The sequence below is a fragment of the Bidens hawaiensis genome, unplaced genomic scaffold (assembly GCF_021521415.1).
Source record: "Bidens hawaiensis isolate Kalapana, Puna unplaced genomic scaffold, B.hawaiensis_p1.1 tig00003822_1, whole genome shotgun sequence".
Classification (NCBI taxonomy): domain Eukaryota; kingdom Viridiplantae; phylum Streptophyta; class Magnoliopsida; order Asterales; family Asteraceae; genus Bidens; species Bidens hawaiensis.
In genome coordinates, this window is record NW_027491219.1 from 2181900 (window position 1) to 2203912 (window position 22013).

At 36.2% G+C, this 22013-nt stretch overlaps 1 protein-coding gene across 1 annotated transcript in view; it reads left to right on the forward strand.

The window, feature by feature from the left end:
* LOC143624500 (uncharacterized) overlaps positions 1-22013 on the forward strand; it is a 57134-nt gene that overhangs the window by 19647 nt on the left and 15474 nt on the right. The window contains exons 2-6 of the mRNA XM_077095132.1: positions 2280-2572; positions 2656-2784; positions 3259-3308; positions 3408-3505; positions 5441-5785. Coding sequence (XP_076951247.1) covers positions 2340-2572; positions 2656-2784; positions 3259-3308; positions 3408-3505; positions 5441-5785 — 855 coding nt within the window. The 5' untranslated portion in view covers positions 2280-2339. The remainder of the gene's footprint in view (positions 1-2279; positions 2573-2655; positions 2785-3258; positions 3309-3407; positions 3506-5440; positions 5786-22013) is intronic.

Genomic DNA, 22013 nt, shown 5'->3' on the forward strand with positions numbered 1-22013 from the left:
TATTGGCCGATACTCTCCAGATCTGTTTTTTTAGGAACATTCAACATATCGCTCTGTTTTTATCTTCACCGTTGTCATCGGAAGCGATTTTTCCAACAGTGGAGGTTGCATCATTCGAGCCCTCACTACATCCTAATTCTTCTTTTCCTTCCTTAATCGATTCAGATGTGGATCTTGTTATTGCTCCACATGTTACACCATCATTCTAAACCGCCTTCTACACCACAATCAATGATGTTTCCTTAATTGAATGCGTTACTTCCTTCATCAGAATATAAGGATTCGGGTTCTGAACAACTTACAATCAATTATGGCGCCTATGTTCCCAAATACGTAGCACATGTTCAAGTTCGACTCAAAACTCATATTCAAATATTCGTTTTCGATCCTGGTCCGAATTCTATTAAAACGCCTTATGTAAGTCAAATTATTTGCATCTGTCATCGTGTTTGTACGATTTTGTTGGAGTTTGGTATTTCGATTTTGGGCTATAAACTTGTTTTCACTCAGCGTTATTTTGACCAACTTATGGTGATTCTGTTTCGTGCTACGTTTGAGAACATCTTTGTAGAGCGTTGTTGCCCTAAAATACCGATATCTTTACCGATTTAAATAGATTTAGATAAGACGAATAAGCAGGATATCAAGAAAGTACTGACAACGAACGGGAATTCTCAGTTTTGGACGAACGTTCTTTCCTACAAAACTACGAGATTTTCTTTGGTGGTACAAGACTGCAAGTTCTGTTATTGAGTTAACTATTGGATCCTATCATTTGTGGATGGTTCATGGGCAGGGTCGACCACCTGAAAACGCTCTTGGGGAAGCCTGCGCTTGGTTATCAAGTCAGCTGCTCGTTCCCAGTCTTGAGGACAAGACTATTTTGAAGATTGGAGTATTGATAGGAATCGTATCTAGTTTTACTCTAAATGTCATTTGTCTATTTTAGGAGGGGGTCAAGTGAAATTATATTTCTATAAATAGGTAGTAATAGCTAATAGGGAGATACAGAGTATGTTTATGTTGAATATGGAATTGCCATGGCTCCTGCTTATGCAGTGAGATAGGGCTAGGCCCGGGAATCAATTGTAACTTGTAACCTTTACGTTTTCGTTAATACAATCGTTCTTCCATCTTATCCCTATTATCCAGTCTTCACTCTATCTATCACAGTCATCACATATATCAAACCCTATCATGACCCATTTAGTTTTTATATTTACTTCCTATTGTTTTCTTGTATAATTTACAACAATATACAGACCTTTCTTAGAAGCATGCAATTAAGATCGATATATTGCTATTTCTCCAGATGTGGCACTGTGATACAGATTTCCTTTGGATACCTATAATGTATATAAAAAATATCAAATCAGATATTAATAATTACAAAGTAAGCAGCTAACTAAAAGAGCTAATAATAATATCTAGTAATTAGGAAACAAAATACCTCAGCAGCATCTTTTGGATTAATCTTTACAGGTGCATATGCAAGTCGTGGATCTGAAACTTAACAATCTGCCACAAATTTAAGTTTTTCATTGTCATAATTTAAGTTTAATGCATTAAAAATCCATTAAATATCAAAAACTTAATATCAAGCCATTCTTTGGCTTCATATTGATCAAAGCATTACTCGAGAGATGCAACAACCCATGCGATAATAATCAAAACCTTAGAACAAAAAGGATTTGGCTTATTCATTTTTATATTTTCCATGTATGAGGCCACCTCTAAACACAACCTTCACTTTTAGTGGATAAACCTTTCACATCATTAGACATTAATGTTGGTTGTTTTTCTTTCTTTATAGAAAAACTTTCTTTTGTGTTTTATATGTGTTATTTTACTTATTATTATTATTATTATTATTATTATTATTATTATTATCATCGTTGCTGCTTTGGTCTGTATTGGGCTTTGAAAATGCAATCAAATTAGTAAAATTGTCAAATTATTTCACATAATTAGAAGTGTGATTTCAGAACCCTATTTTATGCTCGTCTTGAGCCTTAAAATTTTAAAGGATTATTGGATATGGTCCTGTGAACCAAAATGTGAACTACAACGAGGTGTTTTTGGATTTGATTAATGTGAAACAGATTAGTCAACTTGACTATTTTTCCTCAGAATTTTCTGTACACGGAATCTGACTTAACTGTTTTTATCAGTTAATAAGATAAAATTTTGGGATTTCTCTCTACGTATTTAATTTTTCACTTCCACTCTAGGTCATATATATTATCTTTAACTAAGTATGTGTATGTGTTTTCTAGCAGATTGTGTCAATTATGGATCTATGAACATCAACAGGGAAGAATCAAGGATTTATCTTATAAATGGACAATGTGACTAGACCCTTTGATGGCCCGGAAATCATAGAAATCAAAGAACCAATGTTGAGTAATAATGGACCTGATATAAGTCTATCTGCAGTTTCAGATGAATCATCGTTAAATGCAGCCTATAACGCGCCTGATGTTCGTGATGAAATAACAAGGACGTTAGGAGAAGAATGGTCACTCATACAACCCGATCCAACCACGCGAAGTAGGATTCCCATATTTCGAGGGTAGAGATTCAAAATTTTAGCCTGGTTATGTTATAACAAAACTTTTATTTGAAACTTGATGATTATGTGATATTATGTTTTAGGCTTGTTGAGCGCGTTCGACGAACAGTTCGTGGGTCTTCTGATGATATTGGATGGCTACAGAGTGCTCCAGAGATGCCTCCCGTTGAAGATGGGACAGACCGTTTTAGTAATATTCTTGAAATTATTAGGTACATAGAGACAATTTCTAAACAAAATTGATTGAACAGTGAACAAATGAAACACTAAATTGTGCTTTTATTTATAAATTTCTAAATTTGACAAATACTACTAAGATTTCGAAATTAGAAACTATTAAAAAAATTATTAAATAAATAAACATGTAAAATCAAACAGTTGTGATTTATGTTTTCTAGAACAAAAATAATATATGAAAATAGCTAAAGTTTTGAGAAAATTTTCAGTAATAAAGTTGGAGTCCTATGTGATGAAATTCAGGTCCAAAAACTCGCTACCTTTTAGTCTGCTGAGTATCTCAATATAACTCCACTCATAACTCAAGTTAAGATACTTTTGAAAATCGGACATTTTCTATCACGTTTTTTCCCTCTGAACAACTTAGCCTCTTAGGAAGTTAATTTCTTAATCTACTATCACTCCCTAAAGGACTACAACTATTGACCACATCATAATCCCTATATCAGGCACGATGTTCACATGCTGCCAAATTCAATGGTTTATCTCTTGGTTCCTGGTAACATTATACATATATCTTGTAAATATCCTATTTTGACGGGTTATAATTAATCATTTTGGCTTCTTATCATTATATATTATGTTATGTTTAATGGAGGCCTCTTTAGCAACCACGGACCACTATATTTTACCAGCACGAAGGCCACTTTTTTGAAAATGGGATTGACATGTCACATTGCAAAGATTCATAGTGAGGTAATTTACAATTATTTTTATTCTTATTAATACTCACTGTTTGAGTAGAATAGTTATAAGGTCGGGTTTGGTTCACTTGCAAAACACTTTTTGCCAGTTCATTTCGGTTTTATATTAATGCCTCAATACGATTAAAATGATAAACAACAACAATAATAATATTTGAATATGCTGTTCCAAAGTTGCATGTATTATTATGAAATCTGAGTGACTTCCAACCCGTTCGTCTATTCAACTTATTCACTTATCAGCTAAGTTATGTTGTTGAGCGTGTACAATACGGGTGGAAATATAGAAATCGTTTAAGAAAATATATAGTTTGAAATGACAAGATAATTTGTAGTATATTTTTGGGGACAACATGATATGTATTGCTTACCAGGGCGGCCATGGCATGGGGCTGAGTGGTTGCGACCATATGCCTGACTACCCGCTATGTCCGATTTTTCTTTTTTTAAATTATATATAGTTTTATGAAAAACAATATGTGTACTAATGTTTAAATTCAATTTCATAACAAGTAAGTTGGTCTAGTGGCAAAGAGGTATGGCTCCCAATCAAATGGATGTGGGTTCTAGTCTCATTTGAGACATTTCATGTTTATTTTTATATATTAGTTTTTTACATAACCCAAATCATAGTTAAAGAAACCAATTAAAAAATTAACATTTTAAACCCAACAAAATACCCTTTTTACTTAAGACCCAAAATATTTTTCACCTTCGGCCCTGGCATTGTTACGCGCATAACTTATTTTTCAATTCTCATAACCATTTGTATTACCCCTCTTATTGGAAGGGATTAATTGAAAAAAATTAGTTGTCTTTGATTTTGAAGACATCTGTAATATAATATAATAGAGTTATCATATGAAAATGAAGAACAACATAATTAATGCTGGCAAAAAAACATATATAGCGTGTTGTCTAATTTTGTTGATTTCAAGAATGATTTTAATACACAAAACGTAACAATTAGAAAAACATGACAACAAAGAGTATAAACCTTATGCACAATGGTTGCTTATTTCTATTGGATGTTTATAATGTAATTGTAAAAACATGGAAATTATAAACATTACATAGATAACATAAATAACATGCCTTAGTCTACTGGATACGAAGAATAATGGTTAACTTCAAACGGCATAGAGGATTAAAAAATCGTTAATGTAAAACTGTCTAACCCATCAACATTGTGTGTTAAATGTATATGAACAAAATGTTTAGAGTTATAGAGTATTCACCTTTTCATGCGTATATTAGGAGTTCCAATTTTATTTAATATCAAAATCATTAACATTAATATATAAACTGAATTGTTTACTTTTTGAATTATTTAATTATGAAGATAAATTGAGAAGCCTTAGTATGCATGGAAACTATAGTGATAGCCTAATATATAGATATTTGTACAAAAACTTATTTCTTTAATAGTATAGGTAAATATATTGATTAGATGACAATTACACTTGTGTATGTGACTTGGAAAAATTCTCGGTTTTAGTCCATTATTTTCTTTTTGTCTACGATATCATTTCAGTCCATGATGTTAAAACATCTATAATTCTATTGTTAACTTGTTTTGCATCGATCAAAATACCCAACTTATTAAAACGGACAAAAAAATTAAAAGAAACTTATAAAATATCAAATATTTGATAAAAAAAAATAGATTGTTAAAACTAAAATCGGAAAATATACCTTGGGGAAAGAGGATAGTACCATGATAGAATGAAGGAGGTCAACCTATTTCAAATATACAACATAGATTAAAAGTGATTAAAAACAAGCCGAAACCTAGAATTTCATCAAACTTGAGAGACAAAAACACAAACTCTAATTGACGTTTATAAGTAACTATATTGAAAGTTTATTGTCCTTAATCTATATGTTACTTCTGTTGAAGTTACATCATTAACATCAAATGTTTTAGGCATCGGTTGAAAGGAATGCTAGAGAAATAAAGGAGTACATTGAAGAGTTCCATTGGGGTTCTAAGAAGCGTGTTTTCCTACTTGGTCATAGTAAAGGAGGAATAGATGCAGCTGCTGCATTATCAATGTATTGGCCCGATTTAAGAGACAAAGTTGCTGGTCTCGCTTTAGCCCAAAGCCCCTATGGCGGTAGTCCTATCGCTTCGGATATATTGCGTGACGGGCAAATTGGGGATTATTTTAACGTCCGCAAACTTATGGAAATCTTGATCGGTAAAGTGATAAAGGTACATTGTTTTTCTATGTCTATTTCATATGTTGCTTTCGTTACTTCTTCTGGTTCTGTCATTATTTGCATTAAATGCAACTTCTCTACCTTTGGGTTTCCATATATACAAGCATACATATATACACACACAAATATATATATATATATATATATATATATATATATATATATATATATATAGGATCAGGATAATGTGAGAACCTTTTTAAAATTGAGAACTATGAGAACCATTTTGAAACACAAAAAACTCAAAAATAAAAAAATCATAAAATAAAAAAAACACAAAAATCAAAAAAGTAAAAAAACCAAAATTCTTATTTTATCATCCCGGTTTCATAAAAAAAACTCGGTTTAGCTAAATTATATACACATATGTATAATATATACATATATGTACATTTATATGTTTTTTTTGTACACACGTGTATAATTTAAGATAAATGATACAGTACATATGTGTATATTACGTAACTAAAGATTATATAAAATTATACATATGTGTATAATACGACGTTTTTTATTTTTTATATATTTTTTTATTTTTTTTAATGAAACCGGAATGAAATATAAGAATTTTGGTTTTTTTACTTTTTTAAAATTTTTATTATTTTTTGTTTTATGATTTTTTTAAATGTGTTTTTAGTGGTCTAAAATGGTTCTCAAAGTTCTCAATTTGCAACGAGTTCTCTTAGGATCCTTACACTATATATATATATATATATATATATGATAAGTTTCATTACAAAACTCTTACATTATTTAAGAACTTGAAGAAACCCTTGAAAACTAACGTTTTTTATAAAAAAGTTTTTGTATGTTAACGTTCTTGAGTGTAGCTTCATCACATTTTATATCTATACTTACGAGTTCAGTTTTGAAAATTAGTTTTTATACATATCTATGTTTTGTTTTACACTTATGTAAATTTGTTTGTACATTAATTTTACATATATGTAAACTTGTGATTAATATATGTAATCAAATTTTTTTATATAAAATATGACAAAATTACTCTTATATAATGTTACTATATAAAAAAAATTAAAAAAATGTTTGGTTGTATAGAGTTCTAGTAGTTCTTAACTTTTTTAGAGTTCTTAAATGATACTAACCCTGTGTGTGTGTATATATATAATTAAAATCATGTGAGAATCATTTGAAACTTGAGAACTTTAAGAATAATTTTAGACCAATCAAAAAACCCCTCAAAAAAAATTAAAGAAAAATTACAAAACAAAAAAAACGCGAAAATAAAAAAGTAAGAAAACCAAAACGCTTATTTAACATCCATATTTCAAAAGAAAAGAAAACAACTCGATTTATCTTTTGGGGTTCTTTTGGTATGTACACATATTTGTATTAACATTTAATCTCCAGTTACATAATATAAATATATGTACATTATCATTTATCTTAATTGTATATAAATGTTCAATATACTAATGTACACAATTATTGTCTTACCTATTTACATAACTTGTTAGTTTATATTCATACATACATTATCATTTTTCATACACAATCACGTAATTTGTTACTTTTGTTAATTTATACACATATATGTAATACTCATTTTTCAATTTTAAACACGTATGTATGAACACACATGTTATTCTTTAATAAATTTGTACAGATACATATATTATCATTTCCCTATGCAATCACATAATTTATTATTTTTTTCATTTATACATTGACGTGTGTTAATATATACAAAATAACTGAAGTATGGTTTCGCACAAATCGGTTTTAAGAATAGGCTTTCACCTACAAATAAACCACACATGAATGACAAGTGTACTTATCGTTTGTAATAAAGTGTCGGTAAGAACCGAGTGTCAATCCATGGATACGGTAATTTTCTAGTACTAAATCTTTATAAATGAGTAACCGAACAAAGAAATCTTGATTAGAATTTTTTAACTACCTAAACTAGCATACAATGAACACAAAGCAAGTAGAAATACAATAAACAATCAATCCAACAAAACTACCTAGACCGTGCATCCATTTATACTAGTGATACAAATGACAATGATAATGACAAAACATCATGAAAGGGTTAGCAATAACTAGTGGAAATTAAACTAGTGTTAAAATCTCATAACCAATTTAATTTCCACTAGTTATTCCTACCAAAATGATACAAAGTAAGCATGCATACACATACAAAGTTTATAAACAAACACTCAACACATCATTTTCCAACATAATATAGTCAAGCATTCATCATACTGATAATACTATGTAAATTAACAAGCATTTCAACCATCAATTTCTACTTAAGATCTTATCATAAACTTGAAGAACACCAAAATTACCAAAATCATGCATAGATAATTTATCACGTAAGTAAAATCTTCAACAAGAACTAAGTAACAAGAGTAATTAGCCCATAAGGCTTAGTATAATAAGAACAAACATGTTAGAAATCATATTACAAAACATGTTCTTCAACAAGGAATTGTAAACCAAAATTAAGCAAGAAATAAAGGATGGAATGATGATCTTGTGATGTTAGAAGCTCTAAAAGACCCTCCAAAATTTTGCAAATTATTTAGAGAGAATCCCCTAGCTTCCACCCTACTAAATAAAGAAGAATAAGTGTGTATAAAGCTCTTTGGACAGTTGGAACCGTCGTGCACCGGCATTAAGTCAGTGTTTTGTTTTCGGCCGACCAGATTTGCAGTTCCGCATCTGACATAAAGTATCGGCGAGATATGGCACGATCGTGCCCGACCATGGTACACTCGTGCGTGGTTGATGAGCACTCGGTACCGGGTACTACACTACCCCGTACAAGATGCGCTTGGCTTGGGTCTGGCGCAGTCGTGCCCGGACACACACATGGTTGTGCCATGTCTTGATTTGGCACTAGCCCGTGCACCAGCGTGAACTGGTGCTTTTGCTCGACATCGCACGGTCGTGCCATTCAGTGGCATGGTCATGCCTAGTCAAATGCAGAACCACCAAAACCAGAAGCACCTTGTCCAGGATTACCACCACCAAACAAATCTGGCATACTATCGAATGGGTCGGGCATAGTGAACTGACTCGGTTGGCTACCAAACTCTGACCGGTCATTACCAAACTAACCAGGTGAAGAAGCACCATATGTCCACTTGTGAGCGGCAGAAAGAGTGTAGCCATGATGTAAGCATGTGCCCGCTCGGGCAAGAACAACCACTCGATGCTCCTCTGACTGTAGTCGGCAGTGTATTCGATCAAGCCCCCTGACGAGTCTGCTCGTTAGAGGGTGTATCCATACGCGTGTTAAGGTTATGCTGTACTGTATAGATCTTATCCTGAGAAATCTCAAACTAGTCAAACATGTGCCACAAATCGTCCTAGTTTTGTGGCGCGTCGGCATCACGGGGCCCTCCTGATCATGCATCACCTCATCCTCAAAATAGGGTGGTGTAAATGGTCCCCAAACTCGCCCGCGCGCATTGACTAACTGGGTGATGTTTCCGATCTTCCAGATCATGCCCATAGCCTTAAATTTCTTCATAATTAAGAACCCATCGGAGAACTTAGTCCAATCGCGCGCCAGACCAGAACTAAAGACCTTCAAAAGCATAACTAGCTCTGTGATAATAAGTCCCCAACAGAAAGTACTCCCCGGATGAGACCCCACAGCTCGGTTGAGACACTCAACCAAACTAACACCCAAGCTACATTCGTGACCATCAATATGCTATATAGGTGAAACATGACACGTGTAACGACATTACCCACACTGTCACCACACCTGCAAATATAGTGAAATATGGTGTGGTAAAGTAAGCGGTGGATGGGGTCGATGAGTTAAGTGGCCTTTGAAGATTGACAACTGTGCCGCTTAGTTGTAAAACGAAGCCAAAACTGATCCTTTTCATCAGCATCGGGAAATTCACGCAACCCATCTAACAAGTCGGTTTTGATCTCCTATGTAGTGTACAAACCGAGTTTTCTAGAAAATGTGGCCACAGACCAAGTATACCACTTGCTTCCCAAGCAGAATTGTACCCCCTTTGCTTTGTCATGCACATCTTCACAGGGGTTCTTTCGAAAGTGTTAGAGCCAAGGAACTCGATAGTCAACTCAGTGTGGCTGACGAATACTATATAATCTTAACACAGGGGTGGTTAGCATCTCTTCATACCACTCGCGCTGATTTAGTTCATCAAGCGCGTCAAAAGAGATGCTACGACCCGTGTCCATTGAGCCTTGTGGGACGCACGTCTCATCAAACTTTGTCCTCGCCATGATATTTTGGGCATTATTGCGAGTGAATTGCAGAAACGTATGATCCAACCCTAACATCTGTATAAAAAGATGGAAGAATAAGCACAAAAACACGAAAAAAGTGGAAAAACAATTTGTTCGGGAAAGGGTGCATGGTCGTGCCGAGCCAACACACAGCTGTTTGATCAGTATGACCGTGCACGAGCCTGTGGTCACTGATCTGGCCTGACATGACCGTTCCATGACACAGCACGCCCGTGCGCTTGCTGTAGAAACAGTAAAAACGGGCCAATCTTGCTCGTTTTTCGCATTAATCGACCACGACCGAACGCACCAAAAGAAAATTTGATGGGAAGAAAACAAAAGGGGGTTCTCTCTCTCCCCCTTTATATAATCAGACATGTTTTACATCTTTTACATATTTTAACATTAAGAAAAAAACATACATTTCATATATTTAAAAATTTTACATGCTTTACGTTCAGATCTTTTTTACATGTTTACATACTTTACATATGTAAACTAGAGAATTCTTTTAATACACCAATAAATTTAACAAACGCAAATTGGAATGTAACAAATGTAAATGAACGAGTCCATTAACAACTCCAAAATGTAAGGAATTTAAAAAAAAACATTCTTTCAAATTAAGAATTCATTCTTAGAAACACGCTTACGAAATTTATTTTGTTCCAATAAAGAATTCAATCGTGGAAACCAAATAAAAAAATTTAAAAAATTGTTAATCAAATAAAAAATAAGTAGAACATGATACTTCATGTAAGGCCCCGGTCCCGGTGCCCCACATTGGCGTTGGATTTACTCATAAACACAATTCTAAATATCAGAGTTAAATTAACTTTCGCGGAATAAATAAAAATTCAAACATTCATTACAAAACATTCATAACTTGTCTTTAAAACATAACTTAAAATATCTTATTTAAACATCATGACAGATCTTCAGATTTCAGCCTCTTCAATTCTTGCCACGTGTCTCCCTCAAGCTAGCTGCTTCAGTCTATTTACCTGCGTGCATACTAAAAGTTAGCTACGCTAAGTGAGTTCTAGTTAATCAGGCAACATAAAACACATTCACATACTTACACATATACGTATCCGAAGATACTTAGCTCGTTATCTTTCTTACATACTTTCATACTTTCATTCTTTCTTTCGTATGTACATTCATATATATTTTAAGAGTATTTCGTCCTATAACATTCGCAGATACTATTAGGGTATGTTCCCTTCATTCGCTTATATTATTAGGGTATATTCCCTTCATTCGCATGTATTAGGGTCTGTTCCCTACATTCGCAGATATTATTAGGGTATGCTCCCTACATTCGTACAACCATACCTCCATACTATCATTCATACGATTTCATACATATCCTGCTTTTTCATTCATACATACTATATACACAATAACATATTCCAACACTTACCTTCCTTGGCGATACGTGCAATATTCGAAGATCGTTCACGTACCGACAAGCATTCATTCATAACTTCGATAACTATTACACATATCATATATGGCACACACCTACCACTTAAGGTAAGCGTATTAACTATTCAAATCGAGTATGCACACAACCCCAAAAACATAACAATGAAATGGGGCTAGAAACTCACATATAAGCGATTCTGTCACACCCCCATCTTAGGCCTAGGAGTGCGACCAATAGTTGGTACCATAACTGTAATAAATCAGAGTTGTGTTAATTTAGCGGAAGACTTATAAACTTCAAGGATCAAAATATAATATTTACATATATTCAAAAGACGAAATTATAAAATACCTGTTTAAGTTGTTAACAAAAGTATTACTTGTTTTATAATTACAAACCACCATTTAATATGTTAAGTTTACAAAATGAATCCGAGCCATCGGATATTCAAAGCACTTCGTCACTCCAAGTGCTAACTTTGTTCACCTGCAAAATGTAAATAAAATACGTCAGCAACGAATGCTGGTGAACACGCTGACGCAAAAATATTTACTTCTACTTTATTACCCCTCGAGACTACGCCTGCCTCAGCCCAACGTGGCTTAGGAATAACAAAGTTAAAACAACACATTATAAATTCAAGTCTCTACTCTAGGTCACCTCAGCATACACCGCAGCGCTCGACTTAGTTAAGTACCCGAAATATACACAACGGTCGTACTCCCTGCAGGAGAGCATCTCTACGACCAAGGGCGGTACGGTGTGCCCACCGCGTAGTACCACCTATGTAAGGATCCAGACACACGTATACCACAGTCTGAGGACTGGGTTTATACTCTTATTTATAACGGTTTTAGGAACACATAGTTCCTTGTAAATAACTTTCGTATAACATGTTTGACTCATTTTAAAAAGTAAGTTTATAAAAGTTTGGGGGCGTATTCACCTTATCGCTTTGGGATCGGCTTCACTCACTGTCCGAGTGTCTATCCCTTGCTATCTTGCACCTATAGTACGAGTATAACCATTTGTTAGTCGGATATACAATCCGGCTTAAGACATTTAGTCTTATTTTATAACTCAACCTCGATGAACCTTTAGTTCATTTTCTTTTACTTAAAAACTTTTAGTTTAAATATAATTATAAACCTTTAGTTAATATTTAAAACCCGACGTTTCTTCTTCTCTAAGAAACATATTCTTTTTCTTTATTATTTAAGAATACACATTATTACTTAAATAATAATTTCATAACAAAGAGTATACATATATACTTACACACATATATACATATTTATGATTCAATCTTTTATTCTTTTCTTTGTTATGTTTGTATTTCTTTTATCGAGGCATCGAGTATAATCTCAACTTAAGACTTAAGCCTTATAATATAATATTATATTGATTTTTCGTTACGCCTAACCTTATTGGCGTATTGGAAACCCTAGGAACTTGAGCAGCAATCCAATGCCGCTTGGTTTCTTTCGTTGTCTTGATCAACTTATCCCCTTGTCGCCAAACGATATCACCAGTTCTTCAATACTCGATGGCACGCTTTTCAAGACTCATCGCCATGAACACACCTTCTTGGTTGTATGTGGGAGGAGGGTGGCACGAACTTCGATGAAACATTGGTACACAAACGAGATATCGGGGCACGCTTATCGAGGGAAATCGTTAATATGAACTTGGAATTCTAGTGAGATGTTAGAGAGAGAGAGAGAGTTGTATGTGCAAATTGAGGTGTGGATGGACTGAACCCGTAGCCTACTATTTATAGGCAAATTTTGGATCCCATCGCGGTACGCGATGAGCTCCTGGGCACCCGTCGCGTACCGCGACGTAGCCGTGCCCAGTCATGTAGTAGGTCTGCCACGTGGCGACACGTCCCAGGCGTTGCGCCCTGTGGCGACTGTGTTGCCACGTGGTGACACGTGGCAGCAGACGATGCCACCGTGTGCCATGTGGCACACGTGTCACAGTGTATCAGACACCCCATAGCGATACGCGATGGGTATCTTTTCTGATCCATCGCGTAGCGCGATGGGTCAGGAAATTAGAATTTTCATTTTTAACCTCGGAGTTTGGAATTTGGCAGAATTGATCCCTAGACTTTGAAAACTTGACATTTTTGGCTCAAAATTTCAGTAATGTTACATCCTCCCCACCTTGAAATAAATCTCGTCATCGAGATTGCTTCACAAGAATAAGTGGGGGTATTCCTTTTTCATTTTCGATTCGAGTTCCCATGTATATTCGGGCCCTCTACGCGAGTCCCGTTTTACTTTCACAATTTTCAAAGTTCGTCTTTTTAATTTCTTTGTTTTCGAATCTTCTATTTGAATTGGACGTTCTACAAATTTTAAGTTTTCTTTTATTTCAACTTCTTTTAATGGCATAGCCAAAGATTCATCGGTTAAACACTTACGCAGATTCGAAACATAGAATGCATCGTGTATCCCTTGCATTTCCTCGGGCAGTCGCAATCGGTATGCAACAGTGTCGATTCGTTCAAGTACCTCAAAGGGTCCAACGAATCGAGGACTCAACTTTCCTTTCTTACCGAAGCGAACAACTCCTCTTCAAGGCGAGACTTTCAAAAGAACCTTATCTCCACATTTAACTCTAACGGCTTACGACAGACATCGGAGTAACTCTTTTGGCGATCACGTGCCGTCTTAATTCGTTCTCGGATTTGGAGAATCTTGTCGGTGGTTTCTTGGACTATCTCGGGTCCAGATAATTGATTATCTCCGGTTTCAGACCAATACACGGCCGTCCTACACTTACGACCATATAACGCCTCAAATGGTGCGGCTTGAATACTTGTGTGATAACTATTATTGTACGAGAATTCCATTAGGGGTAAGTGGTCATCCCACCTTCCACCTAAATCAATCACACAAGCCCGAAGCATGTCTTCCAACATTTGAATAGTCCTTTCGCTTTGCCCATCGGTTTGCGGATGATAGGCGGTGCTAAGGTTAAGCTTAGTACCGAGAGCTTGTTGGAAGCTTTTCCAAAAATGAGACGTGAAACGACTGTCTTGATCAGAGATTATAGACAACGGTACTCCATGCAAAGCAACAATGTTGTTCACATAAATACGCGCTAGTCTATCCATTGAGTACGACTCATTGATGGGTATGAAGTGTGCGGATTTGTTAATCGATCCACAATCACCCAAATAGCATTGTGTTGTCGAGTCGTTTTTGGGAGTTTGGTAATGAAATACATAGTAATTAACTCCCACTTCCATACGGGAAGTTCGGGTTGCTGAAGCAATCCCGAAGGCTTTTGGTGTTCAGCCTTGACTTGCAAACAAGTTAAACATTTCGCAACATGTGAAGCGACATCTCTTTTCATTCCATTCCACCAATAATTTGCTTTAAGATTATGGTACATTTTGTCGCTTCCGGGATGCATCATATACTTGGATTTGTGAGCTTCATTAAAAATTTTCTCACGTAAGCCTCCAATGATTGGTACCCAAATCCTATTTCCGAGTCTAAGGATACCATCATCACCCTTGACTAACGAGTCAATGGTGCCGTTGCGTTTTTCATCGGAGATTTGGTTTTCAATAATCGCTTGAGCTTGGGCAGATTTGATTTGTTCGAAGAGATCAATTTGAAGTTCTAGACGCAACGCTCAGACTCTTTTGGTCTTTTCAGGTTCTTTACGACTTAAGGCATCATCCACAACCTTGGCTTTGCCTTCATGGTAAACAATCTCACATTCGTAGTCGTTGAGCGTTTCTATCTATCGCCGTTGGCGCATGTTGAGCTCTTTTTGATCAAAGATGTGTTTTAGACTTTTGTTACTGGTGTACACGGTAAATCTTCCTCCATAGAGATAGTGCCTTCATATCTTAAGTGCAAAGATTATGGCGCCCAACTCTAGATCATGAGTCGTGTAGTTCTTTTCGTGCACCTTTAGTTGACGAGAGGCGTAAGCGATTACTTTCTTACGTTGCATTAGTACACATCCCAAGCCAGAGTGAGATGCATCACTAAATACTACAAAATCCTTAGTACCTTCTGGCAAGGCCAGTATCGGTGCTTGGGTGAGCTTTTGTTAAAGTATATCGAACGCCTCTTGTTGGTTCGTTCCCCATTCATACTTGATGTTTTTAGGAGATAAGGACGTTAGGGGAACGGTGATACGAGAAAAGTTTTCGACAAATCTACGGTAATAGCTGGCCAAACCTAAGAAACTTCGGATCTCGGTTGGCGACTTTGGGACCTCCCACTTAGAGATAGCTTCTATCTTAGCGGGGTCTACTTGAATACCGTCGACATTAATAATATGACCAAGAAATTGCACTTCATGCAACCAGAATTCGCATTTTGAGAACTTGGCGTACAACTTTTCGGTTTTAAGAATTTCAAGCAAAGTTCGAAGGTGGACTTCATGATCGGCCTTTGACTTAGAATAAATAAGTATGTCGTCGATGAATACGATAACAAATTTATCCAAGTAAGGCTTGCAAATACGATTCATCATGTCCATGAACGCAGCCGGAGCATTAGTAAGTTTAAACGGCATGACCGTGAACTCATATTGCCCATACCTTGTTCGAAAAGTAGTCTTTGGAATATCCTCAGATTGGACTTTGAGGTGGTGATAACCGGAACGAAGATCGATTTTGGAAAAGAAGCTAGCACCTTGAAGTTGGTCAAAAAAGATCATCGATTCGAGGAAGTGGATAACGATTTTTGATTGTGACTTTGTTTAACGCACGAAAATCGATACACCTACACATGGATCCATCCTTCTTCTTGACAAATAGAATTGGCGCTCCCCAAGGTGACGAACTTGGTCGAATAAAACCTTTCTCAAGAAGCTCATCGAGTTGTTTCTTCAACTCCTTCATTTCAGTTGGCGCTAAGCGATATGGAGCTTTGGCAATCGGAGCAGTGTCGGGAATGATCAAAGATGTGTTTTAGACTTTTGTGATCGGTGTACACGGTAAATCTTACTCCTTAGAGATAGTGCCTCCATATATTAAGTGCAAAGATTATGGCGCCAACTCTAAATCGTGAGTCGGGTAGTTCTTTTCGTGCACCTTTAGTTGACGAGAGGCGTAAGCGATTACTTTCTTACGTTGCATTAGTACACATCCCAAGCCGGAGTGAGATGCATCACTAAATACTACAAAATCCTCAGTGCCTTCTGGCAAGGCCAGTATCGGTGCTTGGGTGAGCTTTTGTTAAAGTATATCGAACGCCTCTTGTTGCTTCGTTCCCCATTCATACTTGATGTATTTAGGAGATAAGGACGTTAGGGGAACGGCGATACGAGAAAAGTTTTGATAAATCTACGGTAATAGCCGGCCAAACCTAAGAAACTTCGGATCTCGGTTGGTGACTTTGGGACCTCCCACTTAGAGATAGCTTCTATCTTAGCGGGGTCTACTTGAATACCGTCGACATTAATAATATGACCAAGAAATTGCACTTCATGCAACCAGAATTCGCATTTTGAGAACTTGGCGTACAACTTTTTGGTTTTAAGAATTTCAAGAAAAGTTCGAAGGTGGACTTCATGATCGGCCTTTGACTTAGAATAAATAAGTATGTCGTCGATGAATACGATAACAAATTTATCCAAGTAAGGCTTGCAAATACGAATCATCATCTCCATGAACGCAGCCGGAGCATTAGTAACTCCAAACGGCATGACCTTGAACTCATAATGTCCATGCCTTGTTCGAAAAGCAATCTTTGGAATATCCTCAGATTGGACTTTGAGTTGGTGATAACCGGAACGAAGATCGATTTTGGAAAAGAAGCTAGCACCTTGAAGTTGGTCAAAAATATCATCGATTCGAGGAAGTGGATAACGATTTTAGATTGTGACTTTTTTTAACGCACGATAATCGATACACGTACGCATGGATCCATCCTTCTTCTTGAGGAATAGAATTGGCGCTCCCCAAGGTGACGAACTTGGTCGAATAAAATCTTTCTCAAGAAGCTCATCGAGTTGTTTCTTCAACTCCTTCATTTCAGTTGGCGCTAAGCGATATGGAGCTTTGGCAATCGGAGCAGTGCCGGGAATGAGATCGATCTTAAACTCTACTTCACGATCGGGTGGAATTCCGGGAAGTTCATCAGGAAAGACATCAGAAAAGTCGGAAACGGTAGGAACGTCTTTGATTTCTTTTGGCTTTGACTCTTCAGTGACGTAGGCCATGAATGCGAGGCATCCTTGATTAAAACATTTGTTAGCCTTAATCATGGAGATTATGCTAACTTGGCCAGCGTCTTTGTCCCCTTCAGTTCGAATCGTTCGCTTATCAAGGGCTTGAAGTTCAATGGTTTTGCTATTGCAGATGATACGAGCATGGTTATCGGATAACCAATCCATACCATGTACTATATCAAAACCAGCCAGACTCATGGGCAACAAACAAATAGGCAGAATATAACCAACTAAAAGAATTTTTCCGTTTTCAAGGTCTTCGGAGATCTCAACGATTTCGCCACTAGCAGTCTCGACGCTCAGAGTTTTATCTAATTTTGTTAATGGTTCATTTAATAGACTACAAAAATTATAATCTATAAAACTTAAATTGGCACCTGAATCAAATAAAACTCTCGCATAGGTGTCGTTGACTAGAAACGTACCGGTAATGGTTTCCGGCATGTCAGCGGCTTTCTTTGTGTCGAGTACAAAGACTCGAGCGTTTCCATTCTTATCTTTGCCACTTCCACCCGCACCACCAGTCGCGGGTTTGTTCTTTAGGCACTCTAAACTGAGATGGCCCATCTCTTTACAGTTGTAGCACGTCATCCTTTTCTTCCTGCAATCCGCAGCATCATGACCCGTACGATTACAAGATTACATCGTCCTTTGTGATACCTCCTACAAGTCTTGCATTGTGTGGCGTTTCAATTGAATCGGTTTTGATTTGCGCCCTTGCCTTTGAATCGATTGTTTCCTCCACTTGTTCTTCCTTGAGTTGTTGTTGTAATCTTCTTATCTTCCTCTTTGTTGCGGACCAATCTGCCCATCAAATAACCAGCTAACTCCATCGCAGAGTCAGCGGTTTGAGGTAAGTGAGACCTTACCATGTCGCGGATTTCCCGCGGCAGTCCCCAAATATATCGAGTAACTTTTCTGGATTCAGGATGAATCAGCTGGGGAACCAGACGACAATATTCGTGAAACTTAGTGTTGTATTCACGAAGGTTTGTCCCCACGACCTTAAGATTGAAGAATTTTGTTTGGATTTGGTCGGTCTCATGCATGGGACAAAACTTTCCCATCACAATTGCCTTAAACTCATCCCAAGTCAGGCCATACATCACATCTCTCCCTTTGCTCATCAACAAAGCATTCCACCACTCGTGCGCCTCTCCTTTAAACATCAAGGCGGAATATTGAATTTTCTCCTCATCGGAGCATTTGCTTGTTATCACAATTGTTTCCATTTCCTCAAGCCACCTCACGGTCGTGATGGCTCCTTTGTCACCATGGAACTCTTTTGGTCCATAGTATTTGAAGTTTTTGAATGAACACCCACTTATCTTGAGTTTCTTAAACTCACGTATAAGTCCAACCGGCGTATAAGTTACTATTGGCGTATAAGTCGTTTTTAACGTATAAGTCTTATTGGCGTATAAGTTGTTCCGACGTATAAGTCGTTCCAGCGCATAAGCCATTCATATACGGCATATATACGCTTATATATACATATATGGTACATTCACACATATACGCTGCAAGCATACTTATACGTTAATAATACTTATACGGTTCATACATACATATACGCTTTCATACAACTTATACAGCTTATTCAACTTATACGCTTCCCATACTTATACGTTTGATCATTCATACACGCCAAACATACATACACTCTTCATATACATATACGTCGTATATACTTATACGGCGTATATGCTTATGCGCTACTTATACGTCTTATGTTCATGTCAGCGTTTATTTCACGCGTTTTTGAGGTTTTTCATCGATTTCGGCACCGTCAGCCGCCGTTAACCACCTTGGTGGATCGGGGTTCGATTTTTTATAGTCTAGCTAGCTTCGGGGTGTCCAGATCTGAGCTAAGGTGGTCCTTAAGCTTGTTTTTGGTTGATCCAAACGAATCATACGCCATCCCGGGGCTGCGGTGTCGGGTTCTAATATATTGGTACAACTGAGATAAATCATTTTTTGCCTTCGGTTGGTCTCAGATCGTTGAAAAGATTAGTGTAGAGAGTGTTTGACTTAAGTGTGTGTTTTTGAAGGTGTAGGCTATGGTGTAGAGATGGATGGAAATGGAAAGGATTAGAGTTTAAGGAGTATTTATACTCTCTTAAGCCCTTAGATCTTAGGCTCATCTTTTTTGGTTCATAATTAATTTCATCTAAATAGCCTACTTATCCTTCCATCTTTACTATTTTATTATTTCTCTACTAACTCAAGTAAACTTTTCCATCATAAATAAATAATATATTAAATATTATTCTTAAAAAATTCAGGATGTTACACTTCCAGCATCACATCCACAATGGTTCAAGTTCTTAGATTGAAGATCCTGAAAAATAAAATACTTAAGTCTGCATCTAAACTCCTAACAACATCCCTCCGAACGCTAACCTGTGATATCATATTAACGTAGTAAAGAATCTGAAAATTGCACGAAGATAAACCTAATCCAGAACTTGCAACTAAAAAACCAACTACCGAATATCCCCTAGCGATCGTCGTTGGCATCCTCTTCAAACCTCTGGCTTCAACAGTGGATCTGATTATTATCGCCTGAATTTAACAGTGGATCTGATTATTATGGCCTGGTTGTTGGAATATAAAGGATACATGAGTACTGAATAATGTGAAAGAGAGAGAAATAGGTAGAGAGGGAAGCAGCTTGCTTTGATTACATGTGTGACAGAAGATAGATAAAATGATTAGATGTAAATGACAGAATTACCCTTTAACTTATAAAGTTAGAAGCATATGTGGTTTAATATCAACCATTCAATGGGGTTTCGAAGGTACTCAAGATAACTTGGGGTTCCAAATTACTTTCTATATATATATATATATAGAGAGAGAGAGAGAGATAGGTTAGACATCAATGTATTGAATGGATTAAATAAGGTATATCTTTAATAGTTAGCAATGAAGATATAGAAGTACAAAAATTGATATTCTACGACAACATTATGCTTGAAAATACTATAAATCATTATATTTAACTTACCTACTTTTTTACATATTTTGCATATACCAACATTCTCTATATATGATTGTTGTAAAATGCATGTAACACCTAATTCAAGAGGTTCTAAAAATTTTCATATCACGTTTTGGAAATCACATAACCTAATCACACAAAAAAAAGCAAAATACAAAAATATTCTTAATGGAATGAACATTTAATTGAATCCTACAAATTAAAATGTAAGGTTTAAGTCTAATTGACCAAATAGTAGTAAATAAGAAACGATCCTTGGATAACAAATTAATTGTGGGTGGATTCATGTACATAAATTTTATTCTTAAGTATGGGATAAAATTAAATAGGAATGAAACTACGAGGGGCCTTAATGAAACTTTGGAAACTAGTTCCAATTGTTGGGTTCGTATGCCTTTTGTTTAGGCCCGATTTATTAAATGAAGTCTAAAGGGTAGACGGGTGTAGGGTGGCCAGACCGAAGCCCGACCCAGTTTAGATTTCTTGTTTAATAAGATACAAACCCTAAGTGTATCTCTATATAATATTGTTATGTACTTGTAATCAATGTCACTCAATAAAGAATATTTAGTTACTACCCGTGGACGTAGGTCAGTTTAGACCGAACCACGTTAAATCCTCGTATTCGTTTATTGCATTCGTGCGTGTGTTCGGTTAGTGTGTGCGTTTAATCCTAATAAGTGGTATCAGAGCTTAGGTTCGGATCACACAAAGAACATGTTGAACCGTTTTTTACGCCGCCGCGTCACCGCTAGCAGCCGCTAGAGTTCCGCCGTCGCCGCTGTTATTTCTCGTTGCTGCAGTAGCGCGCAAGGATCGGCCGCAGACTCGTGTTCAGGTTCAGTTATGTTTGAAAGCAATTATTCTACAATAGTCGTTGCATCTCGAAACCAATATCGTTTGTGGTTTGTTTCTCTGATTCTTGTGCGCCACCATTTAAGAAAGAAAAAAAATAGAAAGCAGATTCTCTTTTGTTTTGGAAAGTAGGTTAAGTTGGTGGTTGGGTAAAACATTATTTTTTTATGGATCGTTGGCAGCAGTTCATTATCTCTAACAAATTAATTTGTGTTTTGTTAAGTAAACTAACTTTGTTTGACCGAATAAACAATTGGTTTAATTTTCGTGGGTCAGAAATAATTTGGACAGTCTAGCCAAGAGATTATTATTTGGGTCGAGATCATCTTTGAGCATACAATGAGCCTAGAACAAGTAAATCAAGATCTATTTTTTTTGAAGAACCGTTGTTAGTCAGAAGAAGCGTTTAAGAAACGAAGAGTCAGTGCCAACCGCGTTTGTCAGGTTTTCTCGTTTTAGTTTATGATTATCAGTTCGTTATACCGCTGCGTTTAAAATAGGTTGATTATTTAACAGAGCTCAGTAGAACAATCG